This window comes from Cupressus sempervirens, chromosome 5, assembly GCF_028749045.1.
Source record: "Cupressus sempervirens isolate cs-2001-9-10 chromosome 5, ASM2874904v1, whole genome shotgun sequence".
Lineage (NCBI taxonomy): Eukaryota > Viridiplantae > Streptophyta > Pinopsida > Cupressales > Cupressaceae > Cupressus > Cupressus sempervirens.
In genome coordinates, this window is record NC_143122.1 from 549,719,015 (window position 1) to 549,745,101 (window position 26,087).

A 26,087-nucleotide genomic window follows, 5' to 3' on the forward strand; every position below is an offset into this window, starting at 1 on the left:
TTTTTACTTTTTTTTTTCGGATTTGCTTTTTCGCTTTGCTTTTTTTTTTTTCAGTTCTGCTTTTTTCGAAGAAATCAAACCCTCAAGTAGTCTAAATATACAAATTAAGCTCAACTTGAAATGGTTGAATACCACTTCCAAAGTGCAACCCTTCAGAAGGTCTTTCACTTCCTCAGTTATGCAATCTCTTGAGAGGTATCGTTCTCAAGGATTATGCTGAATATTTGCAGACCTGGATGGTGCCACAAATGCTCAAAGAGAATGTAGTTGAATTATCAAATCCCGTCCGTGCAAATGAGAGGCCAAACCCTCTATTTATTCACTTTTCAAGTTACTAAAAACTTCTAGAAGCATCCATTATAAAAACTCATTATAATGCACTTTTATAATTAAATAACTTTATAAAATAAAAAGTGCAACTCAACTTAAAATTATAACATGTAGGCCGCGTATAAAAAAGTAATGATAAAATAATATCTCCAAGAGCATAATAAGCCATCCAATCCTCAAATAAATGCCAGAATGACCCTCTCATCACAACCACTAGTCTACGAGAGTTTGTGATAGACTGATTCGGCACACAAAACGATGTCAACCAAAACGGGGACATTACAAGCTGTGACATCTGATGATGTGCCTCAAGAACAAAGTTTGAACCCGCTCTATTGAGGCCCAAACTGAGCTAAGAAGAGAAGGGCCCCAAACCATAGATCCATAAAGAATAGTCAACCGCACAAGAGAGTCTAAGAGAGATAGCTTGGACGAGGTATCCTGGAAGTGATGTCTGAAACACTGTTTCCCAAGCAAAGCAAGAGAACCCCATACTTTTATTAACTTTGGGCTGAATAACTGGTCTTATATTGAAACACGGACCAGAAAACATAACCCCTAGATATGTGTAGGAAGAAGTGATCTCAATCTCCTGACCCTGAAAATGAAGTGAAGATGAAAAGTCTTTAAGCAATTAAAGACCATGACTCGAGTCTTACCCAAGTTAACCTTAAGCTGTTACTGATCACAAAATGAAGCCAAGCCATCAAGAAGTCTCTGTAACCTATCTATAGAGGAAGCAAGGAGAACCACATCATCCGCAAAAAGAAGGATGGAGATTAGAACTTGATGAAGATAACATCCATCCCCAGGGAGTGAAGACTTCAGGAGGAAGTCCTCAACCTCATCAATATGTAACCCAAACAAAGTAGGAGAGAGAGGACATCCCTGCTTAACCCCAATGGTGCTATGGACTAGATTCGAAAAGCCCTCAGGAGTCCTGAATCTGCCAACCACAATCTCATACAGTCTCATAATAGCAGTACGTAACATCTTAGAAATACCAACCTCCCTAAGTCTCTCAAATAGAGACACCCTAGGAACATAATCAAAAGTTTTGCGAAAATCAACAAAGCAATAATAGACCTTCTCCGATTTGTGTCTGGCCTCCTCAATAATAACCCGTAGGGTTAAGATGTGATCCATAGTCTGATAATCAACCCAAAAACCAGCCTGCCTTTTAGCCCTACAACCTTTCCTGTCTAGCTCCGTAGATAACATAGCATTAAGGGCTGTCACATACAGTTTGTCTAAAGCGTGCCCAATCATGATGGTTTTGTAGTTCCTTGGATTAGAGATAGGGCTGGTCTTGTGAATGGGATAAATTAGATGCTTGGACTAGGAGGTCAGAAACCCAGTGTGAATCACTCTAATGAAAATAATAGAGAGATAGGGGCCCAAAGCTGAGGCGTCGAACTTGAAAAGCTTAGCCTGGAAACCCTCCTCATGAGCAGCTCTACTAGACTTCATGGATCTGATTGCCTCATAAATGTGGGAAGGGGTGAAAAGGCGGGCAGAAGGAGGCGAAGAGGGGTGGATGGAAGGCTGCCCAAGATTGTCATAAAGAGCCATGGTGTGCAAGGTAAGAGAGCGAAAGTCAAGGGTGGAGGGTGGAGGAGAATTATGGGGGAAAAGAGTGCGCCAAAAGAGCTGGGGATTGCGGATCAGTTTGGAGCAAAGAGATTTGCGCTTAGAAGCGGCAAAGTTACGCTTCTTACTTCGAAGAAAGCGGAGATAAGATGAGCAAATGTGGGCAAAATCAGTGGAGTTAGCCTGAAAAACAGAACACATAAAACAATGGAAAGATTTGCAGTTCGAATCGAACCACTGGTTCATAGGGCAAGTATTACGACATTTGCTGCGAAGGGGCAAAGGAGGACGATGAAGAATGGAAAGGGTGGTAGACTTAAGGATAGCCGACGCAAGCAAGTCAAACATTGAGGCGGCCTCATACGAGTCCGAGAAACACAACGGGTTGAGGAGTCTCGAAAGATAAGTGGAAAAATGTTCACAATCACTGTCAAGAAAACGCAAGCGAATGGATGAGTGAGCAGTGACAGAGGAATGATGAGGTGACATGAGAGGGGAGAGGCGAAAATCAATATTGAGGAGAGCATGGTCCGCTAGAGGAAGGCGCAAGATGGTGAAACTACGAATGCAAGGGATGAAGGAGGGATAGGCAAGAACATAATCAACGACACTAACACCACCACAATGAGGCCAACAAGTGAAGAACTCAAAACCAAGGAAGTAGGAGAGGCCGTTCAAGATCACAAAGCCAGAAGACTCACAAAGCCCCAACAAATGTCTACCATACACGGATAACGACCCAAGAGCATCCTTAGAATACCTCTGAAGCCCTAAAGAAGTTGGATCAATCTCAATGGAGCATATGGAATCCGAACTGCGATCATAAGTGGAGTTTGGAGTACTTTGGTTCTCGCATTGAAATCCCTGAGAATAATGTCTTGCAAAGATCGATAAAAGGGTCTCCGTCATTGGTGCGATGAATAGCATAATGAGAGGAAGTCGGTGGAAAGTAGCAAGTAGCCAAATAAAGATCTCTTTGACAGTGATACTTATGGTCAATGCGGACCCACATAAATTTGGCAAATGTGTTTGAGTGTACAATAGATGTGCTACTGAAAATATCCTTCTTAATCAAACAAGCTACACCATTTGAGCCCCGTACCCCTCCAGAAACACGAACCTCCTCTTACAAATAGATAACCACTGAAAATCGGTAACACTTGGAAGAGGACGTACAGGACTCTCATGAGTCTCAATTATGACAAGAATATCTGTGGATCCCATAGCATCATATAGAAGACGAAGTAATGATCGTAAAGATCCATTACTGTTCCAGTAGTTAACAAGAAGGGAGCAAGTGGGGGTCTCCCTTTTGTTTGACTCTTGGTGGGACCTTGATTTGGCCTTGGGGGCCTGCCTCTCTTCCCAACCACGGGGGGGGGGGAATCTCTAATAACTGTTTTCAAATTCCTGATAGCTGCCCATTTACCAGCCCGCCTCGCTTCTACAACAATACCGCAAGTATGTTTGAGCTCTGCAACCTGAGCCTCACTGAGATCTTCATCTAGGAAGATCTTGGAAGGAAGAGAAAATAGCTTCCTCTTAGCACAGAGAGCCCGAAGCTTGTTTGCATGTGAAAAGAATGTGATAAATAGGACATCACCATGTCCAATCCAACACCTATCCAACGTGATGTCAATAAGACCAAGCTGATCACAAAGGAAAGATTGTCTAGTTGCAAGAGGATAATGAGTAGAGGAAAGTCCATGAACCCGCAAGTTGAGCTCACGAACCCGTCTCATCCTCTCATCCTCAATCTTACCTTGTACCATTTTGTCAATACTAGCCAGAGGTTGAGAATCTGTGTTACTACAAAGAGAGGCCCATGACTTGACTTTCAGTTCGATTTTAGATACAAGAGAGGAGTGCTTAGTTGCTATGATGGATTGTTGTTCATTGATGGCATCAAGTCCCTCTAGTTTTGCAATAATAGAGTTGATACTAGTTTGCAGTCCCGCTGTCTCAGTGGTGAAAGAATCTAAGAAACTTTGGAACTGAGCCGTATTGGAGGTTGTGGCACTCTTAAGTTCAGAAATGGTATCAGTTAGGGAGGTAACCTGCACTCTCAGCTATACATTGTCTATTTCTAGCTTGGAAATTTTGTCACATAACCTTTGATAAGTGAGGAGTTGCTGGCCATGGGTTGAACCTGAATCAACATTGTTTTCCATATCCAGACGGAGCATAAAACCGCAGCCTAAAATGCAGAAAGGAATGCTGAAGGCAACACCTGCTCAAAACTCGGTAGAGGCACTCCTAAACACATTGAAAACCCCCTACGAAAAGACCTAAAAATAGAAGAGAGAGAGGAGAGCGCCAGGAGAAAGAGCATACACAGGAGAATGCACCCACAACAATCATCCTCACGCCGTAGACGAAAACTAGGCCAGGTGGAGCACCTTCACGTTGCAAACCACACCCAACGACCAATAACAAGCAGCGAGCACACCTCGAAACCCACAAAAACTAGTTCGCGGACTCCCTGTAAAAATCTAGCGACGAAACCCACAAAACCACTCCAAGCAAACAGAAGAAAACAAATCGATGAACACACCCACACCAGAAGCCTGTGGAGTCAACTATGACTAGAGCCATGAATTACCACAAATGTTGTCGAGGTTGCGACAGAGAACAATATCGGAAGAACCTGGAAGAAGAGAAATTATCCCTCCCATCGCTTTGCTATTGGTGCCTCTTCCTTGTTCTACCCCGTTCACTATATGATAAGGGCCTAATACATCCAATATTCTTCATCTTCAAATCATTTCATTTGATGTGATCATGGATGAATTATGCTCCAATATTGGAAATACGATTTTGAGATTTATGCATTACAACAATGATGAGTCAATTCACAATGCTTGGAATCCTTCTTTTATTATCTCTTACTTTGTTCATTGGAATTTCGCCCAAGGGTGTTGGTATACAATGAAGTGGGAATATGACATGAAGAATTATTATTAGGGTTTTCGTCCTTATTATTTAAGTTTTCAAATGCCCATTTACAACATTAGCGTTCTCACACAAGCCTTTTCCAATGACCACATATGTACTCTCAAATTTTTTTTCTTTAATTTCTTCCTTTGTGGAACCCTGTTGCTGCCAAATTCCCCACTTGAGTTTCACTGTTGCACATCCACTGCAACTACCAAATATTTATGAATTGATTCTTAGGAACAATATCCACCTTGCACTGTTGTCAATGCATGTCAGCCTCTGTCTTTGTATTATTGGAAATACGAGACTGTGTTTATGAGTTGTAAATGTGCATGCCCTGTTCTTGTACCCGATTTAAGCCCAATCAGTAGTCCCTAGGATGAATTCTCTTTGCCTGTGACCAGCAAAGTTGTAATTGTGGTAGAAGTGCTTTGAGCTTTTTTGCCTTTTTGTGCATAATGTTTGTGCTCCGTGGAGGAGAGACTTAAATGTACAGCTTGGAGGATTTTCTCAGGATGACTGCTGTGATTTTGGAAAGAGGGTGAAGAAGTGTAACATCATGAACAAAAGTGACCAGGAGAAACAATTCTATAAAGCTTGGAAACTAGAGGTACCCAATTCTGGTTTCTCTCAGAGTCTCCTTCCATGCCAAAGATGAAAGTTTCCTCAGTTATGATTACTAGAGCAATGATGACCTCTTCTCTCTCTTTCACAGCATAACATCAACGGAAGAGAAAGTAGAGCCTCTGCACTGGACATCATTTCTGAAGATTGCTGAAGACATAGGGCAAGGTCTGGCAATATTTGTATTCAGTGGGAGTCATACACGGTGATCTAAAATCGCCAAGTATTCTGATTGGATCAGATTTTGAGGCATGTTGACAGATTATGGTTTGACTGTCCTGGGCTTGGGCTGTGAATAGGAGGCAAAGATCTTTGAGTTTGCCCCTGTTGACTCATTTTTTTCTTACAGAGCACCAGATTGCAGATGCCCACTAAAGATGACTCACGACGCTGATGTTTATATTTTTGGAGTGATTGTGCTAGAGATTTTGAGTGGCAAACACCTTCTCAGCTATTGATGGGTATGCCAAATGTCCCAATTTGAAATTCTTCTTCATCTACCCATTTGTAGGGAATGACAAATCTCCTTTGAGGCTTTGCTCTGATACCATGTTATGTTTGAATATATTTGTCTTTGCTGTAACTTTAAATAACACTTATTGATTTCTGTGTTTTCCAAGAATAGCCCGATGAGATTATATATATGCTACAAGGGACATGTCTCATGGAGAGACACATTCCTATGCGCAATGGCATGTTTCTCCATGAGACATGCTTTATCATTAATCAAACACTTAACAAAGTGTTGTTTTATAGCATTACAATTAATCATTTGGATAATCAACATATTTGCTTTGATTAATAATTAATAAATATCTAAGTCGATTATATATTATATATATTTATACTTATTAATCACAACAATATATATACACAGACACACACATAATTTTTTTAATAATTATTAATCAAGGTAATGTAAGCACATAATTTTTATATACTGATAAAACTATTTTTTTTCTTTTATCAATATAATTTGATCGAAGCTATAACATCAAAGAAGTCCTCCATTCATTCTCCCGATTGTTTATGCGCTCTGTCTAGCAATGACATGAGAGTTAGCCTATTATGGAGTCTCGTAGGCTGGCAGTGGTGATCAAGGACTCAATTAAGGTTTTCAGCGTCCATATTTGGTAATACAAGCAGTAGTATATTAGTTGAGAGCAGTTCCTTGATTTTAGGAGGTAGTTCCTTTATTGTAGAAGGAGATTCCTACCTTTTAGAAGGTGGTGATTTTTTTAGAGTTGAGGTTCTATAAGATCACCCCTTGGTCTCAATTTCAAGAGATTTGGGTGTGTTCCCTATTTTCTATGTGTATCCCTAGATTTGAGGGTGAGATTGCCAATTGGCCCAAGTTGTTCGACATCGGTCACAGATAGGTGACAAACTTAGTTTCATGTTTTAGAGGTGTTTGGGTTGTTCCTTGGCTACTTGGGAAATATTTTAATATATTTAAATATTCTCCTAAGTTAGCATTTTAATAATTTAATAAAGGTTAAGTGTTTAGCCATTTTGGAGTAATAAGGAGTTTTCTGGAAAGAGCTCAGTCTCTACTATTTGATTATCACTTGCTGGGACTTATTTGATGCTTGGAGCTATTTTTCATTAATAAATTAATGATTTCATTCTATTTGGATGCCTTTAATGGGGAAATAGTGTTATATTATAAAGTTCAAATGAAACCCACTTTAGGGTTCTTTTAGGGTTCGATTTGCCTTGGAGAGGGGATATAAGGAGATGGTAACCTAATGGTGAGTATCATATATCATTTTGTTAACCCATTTTGGATATCGTTGCTTTAGAAGAGCATTCCTCACCTAGGAAGCAAACCCTAGTGCTGAGAGCAGATTTTTTGGGATGTAGCCCTCGACAAGATCAGATTCGAAGTTCTTATGCATACAGTTAGATCAAGGTAGAGGATTGATTTCTAGTATTGCAGTCACACTTTGCAGTCAGTGGAATTTTAGGGAAGGCAGCCATTTTGGTTCAGCCTGGTGTTTCTTTATTGCAGTTCACGTGAGGAATTCTAGGGTGTTTATTTGCAGCAGACTGGAGTTGTTTTATTGCAGCAGCTTGGGCTTTATCATTTGAACTTGTTTGATTGTAGTTGGTTCTCATCTTCAGCTGGCATCAACGTTGTTTGAAGTACATCTATATTGGTACTATTATGAAATAAATCAGACTCTGTTGGTACGGTTTTAGAATCATTTTCAGATTAGTATGTATTGCTGCATATGATTTCTATCACTTCTATTTGATCAGTTACTGTTATTTATTCATTGTAATACCTATATTCTGAAAAATATAAAAAGAAACAACATTCTTTTGAAACTTTTGTCTAGCTCTATAAGATCAAAGGAAAATCTATAGGAAAATATAATTTATATAATTAAATGTTATAGCAGCAGCATAGCAAATATCCATTTGGGATATTTCAGTGCAATCATTAGGCACTCTTGAAACGATTCTGTGAACTCCTTTTCCTGTGTAGTATATTTCATTGGGGATTCCATATGGAAACAAATGGCTTGTGATCAGTTTTGATCATCATATGCTGTCACTTATTGGTTTAAAAATTCTAGGATCTTTGACAACCTCTAAAATCTCTACATGTTTTCTAAATGTTATCATAGAAAATATCATTCAAAATCTATGTTCCATGGTGTTTCAGGGATAGGGACAGGGGAACAACATGGATGCGTTTTTGGGACGTTTCCTAGAGAGCCAAAAATAGGGGACGAAGGAGGACATCGGTGTATGTATATATAGGGAAAGAATGAGAAACATGCCAATAACTATTAAGTTGATAACAATAATATTAATATGTAAGTAAATGGTGAGACCAATAGTATAAGAGCGTAATAAAGTTCAATAAAGCATTATAATAACAGTCTCAAACATCAACATACTATATTATATGAAACTAAGCCTCTTTTGGGCTATCAATATCTCTAGAGTTAGAAGTGGATCATCCAGTAGTAGCTACTATGGTTAGTGTCAAATGGTAAACATTTTTCGAGCAAATTAAGTACAATTGTACAAAAAAATAAAATAGTGCATTTAAAAAAATCTCCAAACTCAAGATGGAAACTTTTGAAGCATAGTATTGAGACTCGAATTTGGTGTGCCTTAGAAAATTAAAGAACTGTTACTTTTAATGTATGTTTCATTGAATGTATTTGAATCTCATACATTTAGAATTAGATAGCTCTTTTAATTTTCATACATTTGATTATTATACATTTGAAATTTGAATACATCGTTTTGGTTCTCATATTGAGTTGTAAAAGCAAACAAAATTAAAAAGCCTTTTTATTTCTTATTTTTAAGAAAACATTCCCCACTAGCTGTACTTGAAACTTACCCTAGTCATTTTGGGGATGTCTAGCTGTCCCCAAATGATAAGGGGCATCCTATTGTAATGGTCAATTTTTGCTCATCGGGGATGGGAGGGGGAATATCAAGTTTCAAGGCAATCTCATTCCATCCAAAGGGCTCTCCTTCAACAATTATAACACTGAACTTGCTGATGCCACATTTGTTCCACTTTCTTGCAGAACACCCCTGACTTAAAGCAAGAGGTTTATCACCATTATGGAGATTCCAGCATAATGATTTTTCATCACAAATTCTTTTTCTGATCAACTATACCATTTCCTACTACAAACTACCAAACGTCTGTCCAACTCTTCCAAATGGATTCAAAAACAAGAGAACCGACAATTTTAATCTTCATTTTGTTTGATAATTGGTCATTTATGTAGAGACCTTTCCATAATTTTGTTGTTGCCGGAACAACTATGCAAATATTCTTCCTGACCAACACTTTCCAAGGTTCATTATCGTGGGTGGCCTTTGAAATCTACTTGATTGCTAAAGCTATACCTTGCCATCTTAGATCTCTTAGACCTAGTCGTCCTTGTTCCTTACTTATGATGCACCAGTCCCACCTTACAACATGCCTTTTTTTTCTTCCCTTTCCCATCCAATCACAAAGTATCTCTGATCACCTTTTGCACATAGTTGATTTGAGATTGATTAAAGAGCCATGTAGAGGAATAATAAACAAACATGATCTTTTGGCAAACTTGTACTCTCCCAGCCATAGATGTACTACTAGTAGAGTACTCTGTGAGTTGCAAAAATTTGACAAGTTTTCTGGCTTGCTGATTTTTTACGACTTTTATTGGCACCAAAAACTTGCCAAATTTTCAGTAAAAACTCATTGAGTACTTGTGGAGTTTTTGTTCGAAATTCAGTTGTAGTTTTATAATAACACTTAAATGGAAAAAGTCGTCCCAAATTACTTTCATTTCTCATTTGTTAACTTGTATTTTCCTGAGAGGGGTAAAATAGTCTTCCCAACATTTGCAAACTGATTTCAATCGATTTGAAACAGATTTGAGGTGGTTTTGTAAGAGGACGACATTAATGATTTGGAGAGGCAGGCTATGGAGGAGGGGGATGGATTTGGTTTCATACTAGATGACATTGAGTTGAGTGAGTAGTCATTGCTAGTGCCAGCAGAAGCTAGAGGCAGAACTACATTGAGGATTGAGGAGGAGCCATAAACTGAGTCAGACACACTTAGTGAGGAGGCACAATTATGCTAGTACAAACTTCTAGGACTAGACACTATATTTCTACCTCTACCTTAGTTTTTACTAGAGTTGGGAAGAGGAAGGTGTAATTGTAGCGATGCATTTACTTTAGTTTTACATAAATTATTTACTATTTTGCTTCCAACCATTAACATTTGTCGTGATAATGCAATTTTGTACCCCCTTTATGTTTAAATATATCTATACCAAGCTTGTTTCTTTTGTGGTCTCATTTACTGACTCATTGGATGCATCTTCTCATTGAATTTTGCGAAAAAAGCATTTCTAATTAAATTTAACTAGTTTTTTGAGTTCTCGAGTATTTGTTGAAAACTAGCTGAGCTTTTTCTCGAATTTAATTTTTAGGCCTTGTCGAGTTTTCGGCTTTGCCAAGTTTTCCAACTATGCAGTCCCAACCAAAAGGAAATATGTATTCCACTTATTAAGCTTGCTTTCTCTTTTAAATTTTAATAGATAGATAATAATTTTATTATCTTAAAGAGTGTTATATTACTAGTAAATATTGTTATAAATATTTTACATCATGATTTTTAGATGATTTTTAAGTTTTTAATAATAAAATAAAATTAATACTCTTAAATTTTATTTCATATTTAATATAATTGTCAAAAAGTGAAATATTGTTATAGAAATATTATAGTTATACTATTTTTTATTTCTATAAGTTTTAATCACTATTTGTTATATTGAAATATCATACTAAAGTAATCAATTAATATCTTAAGCCAATATTCAACAAATGTAAAAATGAAATACAAATACGCAAAACATTAATATGCAATTCAAATTTAACAAATATAATATTTAATTCTTTAATATTATATTGTTTAATTATTAAATAATATATTTAAATATTAAAAAATATATTTTCATACTCTTGTGAGTTATTTTGTTTTGTAGAGTAAAAATAAAATATCATATTTTTGAAATTTATTTTAAATAAAGCTAGTTAATGTAATACTTTTACTTTTTAATTATTAGATTTTTTTTCCTTTCAATTGTACAGATTGGAATGACTGCCAATAAATCAACTTAAGAGGCATGGAATGTGACTCGTAATGGTGTTGAGCTCCATTGCAACAAGTGCCCAAAAGTTTTTACTAGAAGTTCAACATGGGCGATGAATCACTTGGCATTCTTGGGGGTGAAGGTGGAGGCGTTAATGCATGTCCACGTGTAACTACAAATATTAGAGCAATTTTAAAGAAAGAGCTTTCCTCCTCAATTGGAATAAAGATGAAGAAGGCACAAAAGAAACAGAGAATTGAAGATGTATCTAGATTCTCAGCTATTATGTCTTCCTCCTCTAATCCACCCAAGGCCATATAAACTTTGAAAGAGAGTGGAACATTGAGCAGCCTTTGGAAATTAGTTGAGAAATAGGTAGATTATGCACAAGTTGATTTGTTTTGTACTATATTCTGTGGATACCATTTGGTACTCCCACTGCTGGCTGTCGTGATGTGCTACTTTTTTTCAGTCCCTTAGAACCTTGTGGTCTCTTGTTGGACATTAATTATTTATCTTATCTATTCCATTCAATGTAGCTAGAAATCCACATTTTTCATAATGCAATTTAAAGAGTAGTAGAGTTTGGCAAAGGGTACTTACTCTTTTCCAGAGGCTTTCAGGACAACTCTTTTGCAAAGGTCAAGAGATAGAGTGACTGAGAAATTACCTGAGGTCAAAATCTTGTGGAAGACAATAAGTTGCACTATATTAAGTGATGAATGGTTAGATATGTGTCAAAGGCTATTGATCAATGTTTTGGTGGCTTGTCTTGAAGGTGATTGACACTATGAACAAAAATAAAATTTCTAAGTATATATCTCAAATACTAGAGAAAGCCATTCTTGAAGTAGTGGTGGAAAATGTTGTTTGAGGGGCAACTAATAGTGCAACAGATTGTGTAGAAGCTGAAAAATTGATTGTAGAGAAGTACCCACAATATATTGGAGTCCATGTGCAACACATTGTTTGGAGTTCCTAGTTCATGATTTTGCTAATTCCCATGGATATATGAAGCAATTCATAGAGCAAGAGCAAATGCAAATTTCATAAGAAATTCATCTCGCATTGAGCCTTTATAGGCGACATGAATCTAGGGAGTTATTGAGGCCTCATGACACAAGGTTTGCTTCATTTTACATCACTTTAAAAATAACGGTGGAAGAGAAAGCAACTTTGAGATCTATAAATTGGATCAGTGACTAGGAAAGTTCAATGCTTTCTAAGACTTCTAAGGGTAATAACATAGAGCAAATTATTTTAAATAGCAACCTTTGGTAAAGTGGGTCAAAGATTTTGAGTGTACGAGCCAATTATTGATGTGCTTCATATGGTTTATGGTGACTCTCATTGCCTTGGCATGCTTTATAAAAGCATGCATTATGAAAGTATGAACCGTTGTAAGGTAGCTATTCAAAGAGCACTAAACAATGTGGAAGCAAAGTACATAGAGATATGGGCGACAATTGATTCCAGAGGGAAAATGATGTACAAACCTCTACATACAACAACATGCTATTTGGAGCCCAAACTATTCACATTGATAGACAGGGTGATAGTGAAGTTATGGTAGGGTTTTATGAAGCCATTGGCAGATATCAATTAGATCCAACAGTTGCAGCACTAATCAGATACTAAGGCTGGAAACACAAGAAAGCTGAAGGAATATTTGGAACTGCAGCAGCCAAATATGATATGGCATGAGATGACATACCTAGTTATAGATGGATGATGAGATGTGGAGCACAAACTCCTGAACTTCAGCGCTTTTCCATTCGAATATTGAGTCAAGGAGCAAATTCATCAGCTTGTAAGAGAGGAATTGGAGTTGGGAGATTTTGTCTATGTTTGCAACAATTTAAAATTGTTCATGAAGAAATCAGCAAAGGACTCCATATCTTCTTCACAACAATGAATTTTAGAAGACACAACAGTGCCAAGTGTAGACGAGGTTGACTTTTTTGATGAAGAATGGGGTAGTGATACTGATGATGATGATACACCATTTGAGCCAAGTGCTCTTGCTGACTTAGAGCTTTTTGAAATTATGAAGTCTTGACTTTTGATTGTACCTTTTTGAGAATAAAACATCTTTGCAATCATTATTTCACATGTTTCTTACATTATAAATTTAATAAATATGCCATACTTTTTTAACGATTTCAAATCTATTTAGCAATTATAACTTTTTTGATAGTTTATTGGATATATTATTTATATGTAAAAATGAATATAATTTATATAAGGTTAATTTAATTTAATTATTTTTTCTCCAAATTTTTACCTGTCAAACTTCATTCAAATTTCATGGTTGCCTAACTCGAACTCAAATTCAAACCTTTTCACTTTGGTTCAAAATCTCTATGATTGTGACATGTAAGCCATGTTAGGCAATTGTTTGCCTTGAGAACATTGGAAGAGCTATGATGCTTCTTTACTTGTGAAAGACTGCTGATTGAGCTTTGCTTTCAATTAACAAATCTGCATTTCTGGTTGGGGATAAGATCCCATAAAAACACATTTTTGACCTCTTTCCTTGAGCACCCATTATTGATCCTCCATTGATAGAGGAAATATTTGTGTGTGTTTCTGGCTTCAGATAGCACTCCACTTTGCATTTTTGATGGGAAAATGGGGTTGGGAATAAGTACCATGAATAATACTAGTTGAATCCATTCAGACATTTAGGTGCTATTTTCATTGCAGATATTACCAGACTAGTGGATGGAAGGGCATGAGATGGGTATTGAATTTCAGATTGAGATTCAAATTTTAAGAAATTCCTAATTTGACGTTTTGAATTGTAAATGTATTTTGATTGGAGATGTATGAATGGATTCCTATATGAATGACAGGGTGATTTGAAAATAATTTTCATGTTGCTATCTGGGTTGGAATTAGGAATAAGGATGCGGAAGGGTCATTCTTCATCTGTTTTGCTTGCTCCATTACAGTTTTTAGGATTGGGAATTCCCAGCTCAATTTTTTTAGATTAGAAGTGACAATGGGTATCTGACATATAACATGTGTGGACTTCTGAAATAGAAGCATGGACTCCTTATGTGCAAATAAATATTAAATTTTTTTGACATGTCCTTAGTATTAGGTTTTACAAAAAATTTCAATTCCACTAGCAGAACACGGTGAAGGATTTTTGTGAATTTAGTGGCAGGAAGTGCATGTTTTTTGACCTTTTACTGTACCGCTGAATTTATTTTGGAAGGCATCTTGTGTGCATGTCAGATGGTTGTTCATAATCAATGGAGAAAACTATCTATTGTAGTTGCAAAGTCATCTGAACTAGAGTTTTTAAAAATAAAATGAAGAAAGGAAAATGTGTATGCAATAAATGATGCTTTTCATATTATCTAATCTAGATCTATCCAATAAAAATTCTTCATGACAATAGTTTTGGTTGAATGTTCTAACATTTCTGTGGTCTGACATATGCTCTCTAGTCATATTTTTGTATTGTCCATTCAGGATTTAAATTCTGACACCTAATTGTTAATTGTTCATGTGCCTTCAGAGTGTGATATTCTGCTGGTTGGTTAACTGTTTATTTGAAGCACTTATCCATCATTTTAATATTTTCTAAGTGCACATTATCATTTGTGTAAAATCAAGGTCATGGAAGGTAATTTCCAAGCCTCATTTCAGCTGTTATTAATCAAATCACTTGAGTTTTCCGTTTCTGTGTATTTTGTTATGAACTTATGTGTTATAGGCGCACCGTTCTTTGATTAGGGCGTAGATATTTCTTACTGCATTTTTCACTTTGGGTACCAATGGTATGCAATGAGTTTCATTTTAGTATATTCTTCTTTAGTTCAACCTTTGAACATACTACATTTGATTGCATTTTCTTAAAGAGTTTATTAGTTTATTTGTTAGAATTGTGTAAATGGAGCTTCAGCAACTTTTCTTTTCCAGACACATAACATTTATGAACGATGATGGATCTTTCTCTTTTGATGAATTCAGGAATGGGCTCCTATCTTTTAGAAGCTTTAAATGATCGATACAGCAAAAAGTTAGTACAGACATACAGTGTCTTTCCGAACCAGATGGAAACCAGTGATGTTGTTGTTCAGCCTTACAATTCTCTTTTGACTCTCAAGAGACTTACCCTAAATGCGGACTGTGTTGTGGTACTTGACAATACTGCTTTGAATAGAATCGCTGTGGATCGCCTCCATATACAAAACCCAACATTTGCACAAACAAACTCATTGGTATCAACAGTGATGTCAGCAAGCACAACAACACTTCGCTACCCAGGGTATATGAATAATGATCTAGTTGGCTTGGTTGCATCTTTGATACCAACTCCAAGATGCCACTTTTTAATGACAGGGTACACACCCCTTACGGTTGAGCGACAGGTTTGTTATACAATTGTTTGTGATATCTTAGCTTTTGGTAACATGAATAAAATGGTTTGTTAGGTCTATTTATATATGTAATGACAACGATGTTAAGTTTTATGGATCTCTGATAGATAAAACAATTACAATGAAATGGAACTCTTACTTGTACTATAGAAGAGTAGAGTATGTCTTCAAATAATGATGATCTCTTACTGATCTTGGTTCAGTATATCCCTTTTGTGATTCGCTGAGAATATCAACTGTATGCTGAATGTGATCTGAATGCTGTATGCTACTGCAGGTTAGATTTAAGTAAGATATACTGAAAATAATAACAAAGTATTACTTGCAGATCGCTGGATCCTGTGATGCCGTGGATTGATTACATTCCTTAGTGATCTGCTCTCTTTAATTATGTAGACGGAGAGTCATGACCCCTGTAGAGTCAGGCCTCTTCGGTGGCATGGTTAACTGCCCATTAGTTAAGACAAACTAAATACAAGTAATGAGCCCGATAACTTATTCATTAATATGCCGATACAAACAGTGATTTCCTTACTGCTTTAATATGCAGTTGATCATATTGCCGATAGGCAATGTGTTGCAAACATATATTAATCCAAACACACACACATATGTATGTTTAATAAGTAACAATGATAGTTTGTCTGAAAACATAAACACTGATTAGTATATCAAATAAGCATCATTTACTTCTACTGATGCTAAAACACTAACACTCCCTCTTTAGCAAGGGAGAAGTAAAACACCTTTAGAATTTCAGTATGAAATACTTGATTGCTTTATCTGATCTTTGCACACAATGAACAGTTATAAGTCAGATAACAAAAAATACCTAGTTATGAACACTATCATAATGCATATTATAATCTCTAATTGTCTGAAACAATATCTAGAGTAACCGCAATGAAAATGTTACCTATGATCTCTAAATGCTTGAAGCAATGTCTAGAGATGTCCATAGTAATAACATAAGATTTCATGATCTCTAATTGCTCAAAGCAATGTCTAGAGATGTCCATGAAAATTTGATACTCATGATTTCTAATTGCTCGAGGCAATGTCTAGAGATGTCCATGATAATAACATGAGTTTGTTATCTATGATCTCTAATTGCCCAAAGCAATGTCTAGAGATGTCCATGATAACAGGCCTATTATTTACAAGATCGTCACCTTGTAAATAATTACCTTCTGAATAAATATGTCCACGAAAGATCATCACCTTTCATTACATATGATGCTACTAACCAACAATAGAAGCATAAACTCACATGAATTTAAAATTTAATTTAATATTCAATATTACAAATTAATCATACTAAGTTTTTCTTTGAAGTATTTCAACTTCACTTTAGCAAGAGGTTTGGTAAAGATATTAGCTGTTTGTTCATTAATACATATATACTCTAATTGAATGATTTCTCGATTCACCATATCTCAAATGTAATGAAAAGGAATTTCAATATGTTTGGAGCGATTGTGGAATACCGGATTGGTTGAAAGCTTGATGCAACTTTGATTATCACAATTAATCACAGTGGGCTTCAAAGGTCTTTTAAACAAATCTGCTAACAACTTCCATAGCCATACTGCTTCTCTAGCACTCAAGGAGAATGCGATGTATTCTACTTAAGTGGAACTTAATGCAACTGAAGTCTGTTTTCTGCTGGACCGAGAAACCATGCTAGATCCTAGACTGAAGCAATATTCAGAAGTACTTTTATGTTCAATAGGACTGCCTGCCCAATCAGAATCTGAATATCCATGAAGTTCGATGTTGACTTTATCATATTTGATTCCCATTCCAATAGTACCTTTTAAGCATCTCAAAATGTATTTAGCTGCATGTAGATGTATCTTCTTTGGTGCACACATGAATTGACTCAAGGTGTGAGTAGCATAGCATATGTTAGGACAAGTATTAACCAAACACATTAAAGATCCAATAATTTGCCTATAGTAAGTAGAATCTGTAGGTTCTGATTTGATCATATCATCTTTCAACTTGTGTAGATTTACTTCCATAGGAGTAGCTGTTGGTTTACATTCCATCATTCCAAATTTTGTTAAGATGTCAACTGTATATTTTCTCGATTCAGAATAATGCAGTTATCTTGCTGCCAGACTTCTAATCCAAGAAAGTAGTGAAGTAGACCTAAGTCTTTCATTTCAAACTTTGCTATGAGCTCTTGTTTGCATTTCTTTATGAGATGTTCCTCACCTGTTATCAACAAATCATCAACATATAACACAAGGATAATCATATCATCACCATCTGTTTTGAAATATAAGTTGGGATCAACTTCATTTTTGGAATATCCTAACTTCAGTAGGTAGTTGTCTATCCTTTCATACCAAGCTCTAGGAGCTTGTTTGAGACCATAAAGTGCTTTCTTTAACTTACAGACATGAGTTTTGTTGTCGTGAGAACTGAATCCTTCTGGTTGCTCGATATAGACTTCTTTTTCAATCTTGCCATTAAGGAATGCTATTTTGACATCCATTTGATGTACCTTCCATCCCTTGGATGCTGCAATAGCCAAGATGGTTCTGACTGAAGTATATCTAGCAACTGGAGAAAATGTTTCTTCATAATCGATGCCTTCTTTCTATGAGAAACTTCGTGCTACAAACCTGGCTTTGTATTTTTCAATGCTGCCATCAGATGCATGTTTAATTTTAAACAACCATTTGGAAAAAACAATTGATTTGTTCTTAGGTCTTGGTACAACATCCCATATATCATATTTTAATATAGAGTTATGTTCTTCAATCATTGCTTTTTTCTAAGACCGATTTGAAAGTGCTTCTTTAACACTAGAAGGTTTTGTTTTTACAAGTTCAGTTAACAATACAACATAACATGATTGATTTCTTGTTCTTTTGCTCTCTCGCATTACTTCATTAGGTTCAACATGATTTTCTTCTATCATTTTCCTAGCCCAAAGTGGCCCTCTTTTTATTATTGATATTTTCAGAATCTTCATGATTAGACATAGTGGAAGAGGAAGATTCAGAATCATTCTCCCTCTCAATTTCTGTTTGTTGATTTGCATCTTCTTCAGGAATAGACTCAGTAATAGATTCATCATTGTTTCTGGAAATTTTAAAGGTAGTATCTTCTTCAAATTTCACATCTCTACGAATCTCAATTGTTCTTTGACCTGGAATGAAGATCCTGTATCCTTTTGTTGTTTCACTATATCCAATAAATATTCTCTTTTTCCCGGAAGGTTCTAGTTTTCTTCTTTTCTCTTTAGGTATGTGAATATAAACTGGACATCTAAATATTTTTAAATGACTTATATCAGGTTTAATGCCAGTGATTACTTCTTCTGCAGTGGTGTTCTCTAAAATCGAGTGTAGACATCTGTTTTGAATGTAGACTGCAGTGTTAAGTGCTTTGGCCCAGAAGGAAGTATGAAGGTTTTGATCATGCATCATTGCTCTAGCTGATTCAATAATTGATTTGTTTTTATGTTCTGCAATTCCATTCTGTTGAGGATTATAAGATACAAAAAACTCCGTCTTAATCCCATGAACAATCTAGAGATTCTTAAAAATATCAGAGATATATTCACCTCCATTGTCTAATCTTAGAGTTTTTATTTTATGTCCTGACTGATTTTCAACTAAGGCTTTGAATTCTTGAATTTTGCTAAGACTTCAGTTGATTCCTTTTGTTTCAAGAAATAGATCCAAGTTCTTCTAGAGTAATCATCAATAAAAAATATATAGAAGAAGCATCCATTAAGAGAATGTACAGACATAGGATTGCAAAGATCAGTGTGGATCAGTTCAAGGATGGATTTAGATTTGTGAACACTTTTAGGAAATGATTGTTTAGAATTTTTACCTAAAGCACATCCTTTGCAAATACTTAAATGATCAATTTTTAGGCTAGGTAAACCTTTTACAATTTTTCCTATGGATGATAATGCTCGGTTGTGAAGGTGACCTAGCCTTCAATTCCAAATTTCGATGGAATTTGAAGTTTCATGACTCAAAGCTAGGTTTAGGTTTTGATTATTACAAAGTTTATAAAGACTTCCATCTCTAAATCAGATGGAAATGTCTTTCTTAATATTAGAGTTCTTGGGCCAAGATAGAACTTAGTCATCTTGAAATGTGATTCTGAAACCTTGATCAGCAAGACTAGAAATAGATACTAGATTTCTCTTTATTCTTAGTACATATAAAACATTTTTGAGTTGTAGTGTAATTTCTGAGTTTAGTTGAATTGAACAGGAATCAATTCCTTTAATAGGATGAGTAGAGTTATTTCCAATGGTAACTTCTTCTGAGGCTTGTTCAGAGAAGGTTTCAAATTTGTCTTTAAAACCAGTGATGTGTCCAGATGCTCCACTATCGATGATCCAAGTATTGTTATTAGAGTTTAATTCACTTGAAAGGGCTAAGTAAAAAACATAGTTTTCTCTTTCTACTTTCTCTTCACCTCTTCTTTGATTTCTACTAAGGTTACTTGAATTCTCTTTTGTTCAGGACAGAATTTGTGGGGGTGACCAATTTTGTCACATTTAAAACATCTAACTTTAGACCAATCACGTTGCTTGTAAGATTTGTTAGATTCCTTTTTGTTGTATTTGAATTTTCTCTTCTTATTTGTTTTTACATGAAGTGCTTGAATTTCTCTCTCTTGATTTGTGCTTAGTCCTCTTGAGACTAATCTAGATTTTTCTTGAGTGCATTCATTTTTTAATATATCAAATTTTGGAAGTTCGGGTTGAGAGCTTAATCCTCGAATAAATGTTTCCCATGATAGTGAGAGACCTCTCATTGCTATCATGCTTAGTTCTTTGTCATCAACTCGACCGTCCATTGTTGCAAGTTGATCTTTTCGTTTAGAAATTCTTAAAAGTATGAGGTGATAGATTCTCCATTTTTCATCTTTATGTATAGTAGATCTTGTTTTAGAGTTAATAATCTACTAGTATTGTTGATTTCAAATGTATCTCGAATTGTCGAGAACATCTCAAATGCAGTCTTAAGACTAGATATGGATGGTAGGATATGATCTTTTACAGAATCTATAATGATCTTCATTGCTTTGTTATCATGTCTTTTCCATGTTACTTTCTCTAGCCCATTTTCAGATATAGACATGTTTGATTCCATTTTCCTTAATATAATCATTACTCTAATTTTCCATGGAGAGAATATAGATACACCCTCAAGCCTATCTTCTAGTCTCACATGATTCACCATTTTAATGATTTAAAGTTTTAGCCCCTTTTCCTAAAATTTAAGATTTTATTTTTGTGTAATGGTTTTTCTTATCAGAATGTCTTTGATACCATGTTAAGTTTTATGGATCTCTGATAGATAAAACAATTACAATGAAATGGAACTCTTACTTGTACTATAGAAGAGCAGAGTATGTCTTCAAATCATAGTAACGAGAATCGCCCAAAAATTGCCTGAATCGGCGATCAGATTCATCCTGCGCGATTTCTTTTGAATCGTGAATCGGTATCGCCGATTTCTAGGCCATGAATCGACTCATGTAAAAATTGCCAAAATCGCCTTAAAAAATCGGCTATGAATCGCCCCCGGCATGTAAAAAGGGAAGTTGAATTTTAAAAAAAATCACTTGTTTCTTTCACTTTGTTTTTGACCTATTCTCTTTGTTATAACCCTAAAGGGCCTTCTATTTGTGAAGCATAAGTAGAAGAGAGGAAAAGTGAGAGAGAAGAAGAGAAAATAAAAGCCATAGGTTTCCAACCGGCAAGAAGGAGGAGCACCAAAGAGATCAGCAGGCCATTTGGGGAGCCCAACAATTGCTTTAGGAGCATTAAGGAGCCAATATCAACACTCCTCAACTCATTTGCAAGAGGTAAGTGCTTATTTTTTTCTTGCATGTTAGTGTATTATGCATTTTTTGTTAAATTTTTAGTGTATTATGTGTTTTTTGTTAAATTTTTATAATTTTCAAGAATTTTAGTGTAAATCTTGAATGTTCTTTATTTTTACTAAGTTGCAAGCTAGGGTTTGTTGTTTTCTAATTTTTATTAGCTTCAAACTTTGATATTTTACATAAATTTTTTTATTGCAGCAGCCTTTGCTCTCATTTTTCACAAATTCCAATGGGTAAAAAAGATGAATGTTGGAAATATAATGAAGAGTTTCCTGGAAGAACCAAATATCAAACAAAATGCATGTTTTGTAAAGAAAAAATAACTTCCGGGGGTATTTATAGATTGAAATTCCACATTGCTGCTATACTTGGACATGATGTTACAGTTTGCACTCACCAAACTCCTAAGGCAAAATGCACTTGCTTAATGGCATTAGAAAAAATTGAAAAAGACAAAGCAAATAGAAAAATGCAAGTTGAAGGGTTAAGGGGTATTGGCTCCCATGTTCCCGCATCCGCAGCCGCATCCACATCTGCATCTGCATCAGCTTCCGCATCCGTAGGTTGTGTTGGAGAGGGTTCTTCTAGGCCTCCTTTTTATCCTAGTTCTTCTGCTCGTGCTAGTGCTAGTGCTAGTCGGTCACATACTGAGACAGAGTCCCACACCAACCTATTGCAGCCTAGAGTGTGGAAAAACAGAATGGATAGTTACTTTGTGCCCCGCACTACTCCTGGTTCCCAACCCACGCTTGAGGGCATCGGTTTGAACAAGGAGATTCACGATACTGCCAAAAAGGAGGTATGCAAATTTTGGTACTTTTGCAACATTCCATTTATTGCAGCCAGGTAATTGATTCTTTTTTCTTTGTTTTCTTTAAAGCTAAAATTAAAAATAAAAGTAAAACTTTAATTATATTTACTTGTTTTATAATTTGAGTCTTTGACATCTAAACTTTTATTTGTGACAGGGCTCCTTATTGGCAGAATATGATAGATGCGGTTGCTATTTGTGGTCCGGGGTTTAAAGCCCCAACTAAGGCTGAGTTGAGCGGATACCTCCTGGATGAGAGGGTAGAGGACATGAGGGTTGACCTTGAGGAGAACTGAAAGGAATGGATTGCAAAGGGTTGCACCATCATGATTGATGGTTGGACCGATAGGAGGAATAAAACACTCCTCAATTTTCTTGTATCCTGTGGAGGTGATTGATCATTCTACTTTCCTACATACATTGTAAATTTTGATTTGTTGAATGCTAATTCGTTAATGATCCATTTAATATTATAATTCGTTGTTTTGTTGCTTGTAGGATATACCATGTTCATAAAATTCATTGATGCTTCCGCGCATGTGAAAAATGCCACATATTTATGTGAGGCTATTGAGGAAGTTATAGCAGAGGTGGGAGAACAAAATGTGATCCAGGTGTTGACGGATAATGCAGCAAATTATGTTACAACAGGTAAACTTTTAACTTTGCAAGTATTGAAAATAAATTTATTTGAATTTTGAAATTTGAGTTTCTAATTGACTTAAAATTGTTGTAGGTAAACTTTTGATGGAGAGGCACCCCACCATATTTTGGTCCTCTTGTGTGGCACACTGCATTGACCTCATGTTGGAGGAAATTGACAAACTTGAGTTTGTCAAGTCATGTGTGGAAAGGGCAAAAAACATATGCAAATTCATTTATAATCATGCATTTGTCCTTAGCACAATGAGGAAGTACACAAAAGGCAAGGAGTTAGCTCGCTCAGGTATCACGAGGTTTGCCTCGAATTTCATCACCTTGCAGTCCTTGTTGACATCAAGGGATAGATTGAGGAGCATGTTTGTTGGGCAGGAGTGGATTTGTTCTTCCTATGCTACGACCACTGTAGGGTTAGATGTGGCGGATTGCATATTTGATGAGGATGGTTTTTGGAAACCCGCTAGAGAAATCCTTAAGGTAAATTTATTGCAATTTAACATTTAGTATTTTGCTTTTACTTTAAGTTATATTATTTTATATTTAAGTTTTGACTCAAATTTTTTGTTTTACTTTATATGTAGGTCATTGAACCCCTTGTAGCTTTGCTACGAACTGCTGATGGGGAGAAGCCCTCTATGGGCTACATTTATGAGGGCATGGATAGGGCCAAAGAGGCCATTAGAGCCCAATATGCAGGAGTGCAGGAGAGGTATGGCCCTATTTGGGACATCATCGATAGGAGATGGCAGAATCAGCTCCATCGACCCATCCACGCAGCAACTTACTATCTGAATCCGACATTTCATTTCCGTCCTGAGTTCAAGGCGGATGCGGAGGTTCTCACTGGCTTATACACAGTGATTCAGAGATTGAGTAGTGATGAAAATAGCGCTGCTGCGATTGTTGAGCTAGACCAGTTCAACAATAAGGAGGGGCCACTTTTCTCTGGCAGGATGGCCATAAATGCTCAGACAACACTACAGCCAGGTAAAAATTAAATAATATATTCAATGTTCATGAATCTAGATTCTAAACTTAAAGTTGATTATATAATGCATTAATTTTAGAGTTGTAATCTGTAAATGAGACTAATTGTTTTTGTTTTTTCCTTATTTCAGATAGATGGTGGCAAATGTTTGGGGCCACAGCCCCAAACCTTAAAAAAATTGCCATCCGCATTCTGAGTCAGCCGAGCAGCGCTTCTGGATGTGAGCGCAGTTGGTCCATCTTCGAGCACATCCACTCGAAGAGGAGAAACAGGTTGACAGTGCAGAGGTTGAATGATCTTGTCTTTGTTCATTACAACCTTCGTCTTAGGATCAAACAGATTTTGGGCGCTGACTCCTCTCCGATCATTCTAGAGGAGATTGATCCAGAATCAGAGTGGATCACAGAGACCGTGGACCCAGTCTTCACTGAGGAAGACCGCGCGTGGGTTGACCAAGTGGATGTAGAGGTTGAGGCTGTGGCCAGGGCAGAGGAGGCAGCTAGAGCACGTTCAGGCATTGGTAGACGCACACGCGCACGCACAGACGCAGGCCCTAGCGACGTTATTCATGAGCCCATTGCCCATGTATGGGACATGGCTCGGCGGTCCTCTAGGACCTACCTTACACGCCTTTCTCATAGGCAAACTGGATACTCAGAGGCTGAGGTTGAGGCTGCAGCAGAGCTAGAGGATGATGATGAGGATGATGAGGCTTGAGCTGGAGCCTTGTTTTTATATTTTGTTTACACTGTATAGATATTGATAGTGATACTGAATCACTGATAGACTTATGTTTCAAACTTTCATGGATCTTCATCTTAGATTTATACATACATTTATGATTTGATGTCTTATAGATCTTCATGATTTCATCTTACTAATTCTATGATTTGAATCAATATGATCATTTGATTTTTATTTACTTCAGCTAGCATACAATTTACATTTTAGTACATAATGATAACATAGTTATGTATGTGATGGATTTTATGTTCCATGTTTATGTATGTTAGATTCTATTTGATGATGTTATAGTGTTTTTAAGTTATATTCAATAAAGGGTGCATGAAATAAGTCCTAAATTGTTAAAATCTTTACATTTAAAGGGTTTTTTCAAATTTGCCGATTCATCGCCGATTCACCCCCGATTCACGATTCGATTCGGCCGTGCCGATTCTGATACGATTCCGATTCACGTTACTATGCTTCAAATAATGATGATCTCTTACTGCTCCTGGTTCAGTATCTCCCTTTTGTGATTCGCTGAGAATATCAACTGTATGCTGAATGTGATCTGAATGCTGTATGCTACTGCAGGTTAGATTTAAGTAAGATATACTGAAAATAATAACAAAGTATTACTTGCAGATTGCTAGATCTTGTGATGCCATGGATTGATTACATTCCTCAGCGATCTGCTCTCGTTAAGTATGTAGACGGAGAGTCATGACCCTGTAGAGTCACGCCTCTTCGGTGGCATGACTAACTGCCCATTAGTTAAGACAAACTAAATACGCAATACAAGTAATGAGCCCGATAACATATTCATTAATATGCCGATACAAACAGCAATTGCCTTACTGCTTTAGTATGCAGTTAATCATATTGCCGATAGGCAATGTGTTGCAAACATATATTAATCCGAATTCGCACACACACACACACGCGCACGCGTGCGCACACACACATGTTTATTAAGTAACAATGATGGTTTGTTTGAAAACATAAACACTGATTAGTATATCAAATAAGCATCATTTACTTCTACTGATGCTAAAACATTAACAAATGATAGAGATAATTGGTGTGTATATTAGATCGTTGTTTTCAAACACTGATACTGAATAAGCAAAGATCCTCTGGAAGAATATTTTGATTGCACAGTGAAAGATAAACATCTGATAATTATAAAATGATAACAGGCTGTCAAAATTAATGAGTGTTAAATCATCCAAATTTTGTTGTCCATGCAAGTTGTTCATTATAATCAGTAGATGCCTGAATAGTAACAGAGGAGAAGATGAAACTTAGTATATATACAATAGTTTCGAGATGTTACAATGGTTGGGTTTACTGGTAAATACTTTGACCACACTTGTTAGTCCTGAATACAGTAGAAACTAAGAAACCATGCCACATTGATGATTTACAAAATATTGATAGATCAACTTTAATGTTATGTTTTAAGCCTCTATAATGTATGTAATGAACACTTTATCAATGTCCTTACTAAAAATTAATCCCAAACA

At 36.2% G+C, this 26,087-nt stretch overlaps 3 protein-coding genes across 13 annotated transcripts in view; all 3 read left to right on the forward strand.

Annotated features, from left to right (window-relative positions):
* The window catches only part of LOC149557109 (tubulin gamma chain), a 130,567-nt gene that overhangs the window by 67,308 nt on the left and 37,172 nt on the right, over positions 1-26,087 (forward strand). For all 11 annotated transcript variants that reach the window (XM_089831813.1, XM_089831822.1, XM_089831815.1 and 8 more), the window contains one exon: positions 15,096-15,496. In XM_089831813.1, the coding sequence (XP_089687939.1) occupies positions 15,096-15,496 (401 nt within the window). The remainder of the gene's footprint in view (positions 1-15,095; positions 15,497-26,087) is intronic.
* On the forward strand, positions 20,223-22,481 carry LOC149557110 (uncharacterized). The gene is made up of 3 exons (XM_089831824.1): positions 20,223-21,358; positions 21,578-22,178; positions 22,348-22,481. The coding sequence occupies exons 2-3, from the start codon at positions 21,609-21,611 to the stop codon at positions 22,402-22,404; spliced, it is 627 nt and encodes a 208-aa protein (XP_089687950.1). The 5' UTR covers positions 20,223-21,358; positions 21,578-21,608; the 3' UTR covers positions 22,405-22,481.
* On the forward strand, positions 22,446-24,758 carry LOC149557111 (uncharacterized). Its single transcript, XM_089831812.1, has 5 exons — positions 22,446-22,580; positions 22,689-22,841; positions 22,927-23,327; positions 23,432-23,837; positions 23,969-24,758. The coding sequence occupies exons 1-5, from the start codon at positions 22,517-22,519 to the stop codon at positions 24,553-24,555; spliced, it is 1,611 nt and encodes a 536-aa protein (XP_089687938.1). The 5' UTR covers positions 22,446-22,516; the 3' UTR covers positions 24,556-24,758.

Excerpts from the sequence above, each read along its gene's own strand:
- LOC149557111 (XM_089831812.1), top strand. The coding sequence starts at position 22,517 with ATGATTGATGGTTGGACCGATAGGAGGAATAAAACACTCCTCAATTTT. Across the intron at positions 22,581-22,688 it reads TTTTCTTGTATCCTGTGGAG|GATATACCATGTTCATAAAA; the intron begins GTGATTGATCAT and ends TGTTGCTTGTAG. Across the intron at positions 23,328-23,431 it reads CCGCTAGAGAAATCCTTAAG|GTCATTGAACCCCTTGTAGC; the intron begins GTAAATTTATTG and ends CTTTATATGTAG.
- LOC149557110 (XM_089831824.1), top strand. The coding sequence starts at position 21,609 with ATGGGTAAAAAAGATGAATGTTGGAAATATAATGAAGAGTTTCCTGGA. Across the intron at positions 22,179-22,347 it reads ACGATACTGCCAAAAAGGAG|GGCTCCTTATTGGCAGAATA; the intron begins GTATGCAAATTT and ends TATTTGTGACAG.